The sequence below is a fragment of the Glycine soja genome, chromosome 18, assembly GCF_004193775.1.
Source record: "Glycine soja cultivar W05 chromosome 18, ASM419377v2, whole genome shotgun sequence".
In the NCBI taxonomy this organism is placed as follows: domain Eukaryota; kingdom Viridiplantae; phylum Streptophyta; class Magnoliopsida; order Fabales; family Fabaceae; genus Glycine; species Glycine soja.
In genome coordinates this window covers 31,057,003-31,061,499 of record NC_041019.1, presented here as the reverse complement: position 1 = coordinate 31,061,499, position 4,497 = coordinate 31,057,003, and the positions used below count along the sequence as shown (strand labels likewise).

The following is a 4,497-nucleotide window of genomic DNA, read 5'->3' as shown; positions in this document are numbered from 1 at the left end:
GTTATAAAATGTTCAAATACTCATTCAAATTCTAGAGCATACTGAATACATGAAAAAATGTCAAATCAAATTCAGTTTAATATAATAATGCAATTTGAAATCAATTGTGCTGCAATCCCCTTTGTATGAACTGATTAAGATTGTATATAATAAGCAAAAAGAGGGGATAAGGCAAAATTAAGTTAAATAATCAACCCCTTTCATAGATATAGTCTCTTTACAAGTGACGGAATTGATAATTCATAGATTCAATCCATTTTCCAGTCAGCAGTATCTCTATTTCATAGTACACTAATCTTTTTGGCAAACTAACACTAACCAACAATGATAAAATCCTACTACCTGCATTTTGGTTTTCACACATACTCCGATTTTGTAGACATAGCGAAAAATTCCAGCACAGCTGAATATGGGCTGGGTTGTGGGCTTGTGGCCATGTTAAGTGAGTATGAGTGATCCCAAAAGCAGTGTCTTTAGCCCATTGATCAGCTATCCCCAGAGAAATTCTTGAAAGAGATTGGTCCTTAGGCCAGAGTCTAGAAATATTATACTCATCTGTATAATTCATACTGACCAGTCCTGTAGAAATCAAAGACTTGGATAAACTAAAGTGCTAAACAGATAAAAAAAATGGTTTTGCATGAGAAAATTCTGCATAGTAAAAATAATCAGTAATTGACACACTACTGCATAATTTTTTGAAAATATAGCAAATGTAAAATAATGCTTCTTAGTGAACACAATGGGAAATATTATTTAATTCTAGGTTTATGGCCCTCAAAATAAATACATAGAACAGAATCAACGAATGCCACCAAGATAATGGAACATTTCATAAAAGAAATGATGTCACGTACGGTGGAGGAAGGCATGCATAGTAGAAGAAAAACAATAAGAAAACACTTACCTCTAATAATATAACTTTCAAACAGAAACAAAATAAACAAAGAAGGAGAACAACGTTTCTACAAATTGAAACATAGCTGTACAACAAATTCAACGAACAGTAAACTTCATGATAAGCGGTCTAAATCAATGGAAATAATGCATACATTGGTTACTAGCAAGATTCAATAACTAAGATTCTCTAGGCAAACAAGTTAAATTAAGGAAGTTTTGGTAGACGGAAAGTTTTTACTTTCCCATAAATCTTAAAGTGGGAAACTATGATTCTCATGTTTGGTATGCCATTAATAAACAAAAAAATTACCAAGAAACTATGATTCCTGGAAATCAATTTTAGCTCATTTTCCCGAAAAAATATTCCCAAGGAGGGGGCAGAAATCCAACTTTTCGAAGTGGAGGACAAGTTTTAATTATGTATTTTACATGAATCTTTAATTCCCACGAAACATAATAAGATTAACCAAATATATTTTACACATTCCTAGGAATCACGATTCCTAGGAATCGACTTTCCTAGGAATCATGTTTCCCAGGTATGAAAAACTATTCTCCTACCAAACATCCCTTGAAAAAAAGGCCAAAGAAGAAGCAAATACTGAGTTTTTCAATTAAAAAAAAATACCTTTTAATTATGCTTTGTCAAAAAGAACTTGCAATTTTCTGAATGCCGTCTAACTCAGTTTTTGAATACATCAAGCTAGATGTTTTAAAATAATTAGACCAGGAAAACCAATTTCCAATAATCATTTGAAATTTATGAAATATGGAAACTCAGAAAAAAACAACTATTTTCTAGCATTCCCATGAGACAGAATGCAGCTATATGCTAAATCCTCAACATCTTCATGAAGAGATCTTATTTCCTGCTGAGCATCTCCTATATTTGCACTTAATAATTTCAAAACGGTTGTGATATGTTCACTTTGTGGATGAGCCTGATCCCCAGCAACAAATGCATTTAATTGATCATTGACATTAACCCAAGACCATCCTCGCTCCTTTATCACTCCCTTTGACTTCATTAACTTTCTTATATGTGCAGCTTCCTTCCATCTCCCCTTGGCAGCATATATGTTAGCCAGAGTAATATGAGTTCCAGCAGAATTTGGATCCAATTGAAGTAACTGTTCTGCTGTCCATCTTCCACGGTCAACATCCCCATGCACTCTACATGCTCTGAGTAAGGTAGACCACACAACATCATCAGTATGGAATGGCATACTTCGTATTATGTGCTCAGCTTCACTCAATCGCCCTGCCCTGCATAGAAGATCAATGAGGCAACCATAGTGTTCTTTTGAAGGACTGATCCGGTAAACATTAGTCATTAACATAAAATAGTAGAAACCAAGATCAACCATTCCAGCATGGTTACATGCTGTCAGAACCCCGATGAACATTACATAGTCTGGCTTTAAACCAACACTGGAAATCTTCTCAAACAAATTAATGGCCTCTTGGCTATAACCATGTTCAGCATACCCATTAATCATGGCTGTCCATGATATAATGTCATTGATTTTCATCCCATTAAAGATTTTTGAAGCTTCTTGTACACTTCCACATTTTGAATACATGCTAATAATAGCACTATGAACCATTGCTTCATGATCTATGCCAATGCACAGTAAATGAGCATGCACCTGTTTTCCTTGCTCAAGCAGTGCCATGCTTCCACAAACACTCAGCACGCTAGAAAGAGCAAATTCATTTGGTTTTGGCCCTTCCCTTCTCATCCATGATAGATAGTCAAAAGCTTCTTTTGCATAACCTCCTTGAGAATAAACAGAAATTATAGTGCTCCAAGAGATAATATCTTTTCTAGTTATACCATGAAACACTAGTGAAGCTGACTTTAGCAGCCCACATTTTGAATAAAGAGTAATGATGGAATTTGCCACTGACAAAGCATTTACCAAACCTAGACGCAATACATGACCATGTATCTGTTCGCCCCATTTAGCAGCAGCAAGATTTGCACAGGAAGAAATTACGGCTGCAAAAGTGTATTTATTGGGACTAACATATGATTTTCTCATTCTTTTAAATGCTTCTACTGCATGTTCTTCTTCACCCATCTGTACATAAGTCGAAATAAGGGTTGTCCATGAAACCACATCTGGCATCCTCATTTTTTCAAATAATCGCATGACATAGTCAGGTTTCCCACATTTATTATACATTGTAGCCAGAGTATTAATCACAAAGGAGCTCTCATCAAATCCTTGTTTTATTGTTTGTGTGTGTATAGCTTTCCCATGATGTAACAAACTTGAATCAGCAGATGCTTTTAAAGCAATGGCAAATGTATGTGAATCATAGCCCACTTTTGATCTCCACATTTCAGAAAAGTACAATAATCCTTCCATATTGTAGCCAGCATGTACAAGCCCCGCAATAATAGCAGTCCATGATACTACATTTCTTGTCATCATTTTCTCAAAGACTCTGCAACCTTGTTCTATTTTGCCAACTTTCATGTACATGTCTATTAGGGCACTGCTGACAAACACTGAGTGTATTAAACCAGATTTCACTGAAAATCCATGTAATAATTCTCCAAAACATATGTTGACACCAAGCGCACAAGCCTTGAGTGCAACACTAATCATGAATTGATCCCTTTGAGGTCCTGGGTGGACCCACATATTTGAGAACAAGATCAATGCTTCATACGAGTCTGAGGCATTGACATAACCAGCTATTAATGTAGTCCACGAAATCTCATCTCTGTGAGTCATTTTATCAAACATATACCTAGCTTTACAAAGTTGTCCCTGTTTCACTAATTGCTTCAGTTCAGAGTTAAGTTCAAGCATATTATGAACAGAATAGGCATTTTCAGCTGGCTGTTCTTGTATTGGTTGTTGGATCAGCTCTCTGCATTCAGTGGCAGTTCCTGTAAGAATATACCTGTTAGAAATATAATGTAAAGCCACCCGCGTCTCTTTATATAACAGCTTGATCATTTGGGGTAGTTGAGACATGATATCAGAGCCTCTATGACCAAGTGATCTAGATTTTGATCCCTACCACTCCCTATTTTTCTAACAAAATGAATTAATTTCAGCACAAGACAACAAATATGCTATTAGCCCAAGATGTGGTCATTACGAGCAGGGTCGGCCTGGCATCGAGGCCTAAAATTAAAAAAATATATATAAGTACGTGGTAAAAAAATTCTATATTATTTTATATTGTTTTCATTAAAAAGAGTAAAACTATTGTTTTATTTTATATCTCTATATTCAAATTAAAATAGGCATGTGATTAAAAATTATCATTCTTTTAGTTGTTAGTTTTTTGTTTCTTCTAATATTTATTGGTTATTTTTATAAACTAATGTTAATTATGTAGTAAAAAAAACTAATGTTAAATAAATTTCTAGTTAATTGTCACATATCAATATGAAATAGATCTTTAATAATAGACATGTTTGTTTTTTTTATAACAAGATAAGAAACATAAACTAAAATTTAAATTATAACGAATTAATTAAATTTAATAAATAAATTAAATATATGTAAGTTTTAATCTAAAATGATGATATCTTGTAAATAGTAGATGATAGGGACAAAGCTACGCATTTTT

At 34.0% G+C, this 4,497-nt stretch overlaps 1 protein-coding gene across 1 annotated transcript; it reads right to left on the bottom strand.

Annotated features, from left to right (window-relative positions):
* Positions 1 to 1,534: 1,534 nt before the first annotated feature.
* On the bottom strand, positions 1,535 to 4,018 carry LOC114396096 (putative pentatricopeptide repeat-containing protein At3g47840). Its single transcript, XM_028357991.1, has one exon. It carries the CDS (start codon positions 3,891 to 3,893, stop codon positions 1,692 to 1,694), a length of 2,202 nt encoding a protein of 733 aa, XP_028213792.1. The 5' UTR covers positions 3,894 to 4,018; the 3' UTR covers positions 1,535 to 1,691.
* Between the last annotated feature and the right edge of the window lie 479 nt (positions 4,019 to 4,497).

What these genes read in the sequence shown, in the direction of transcription:
- LOC114396096 (XM_028357991.1), bottom strand. Translation starts at nt 3,893, where the DNA reads ATGTCTCAACTACCCCAAATGATCAAGCTGTTATATAAAGAGACGCGG.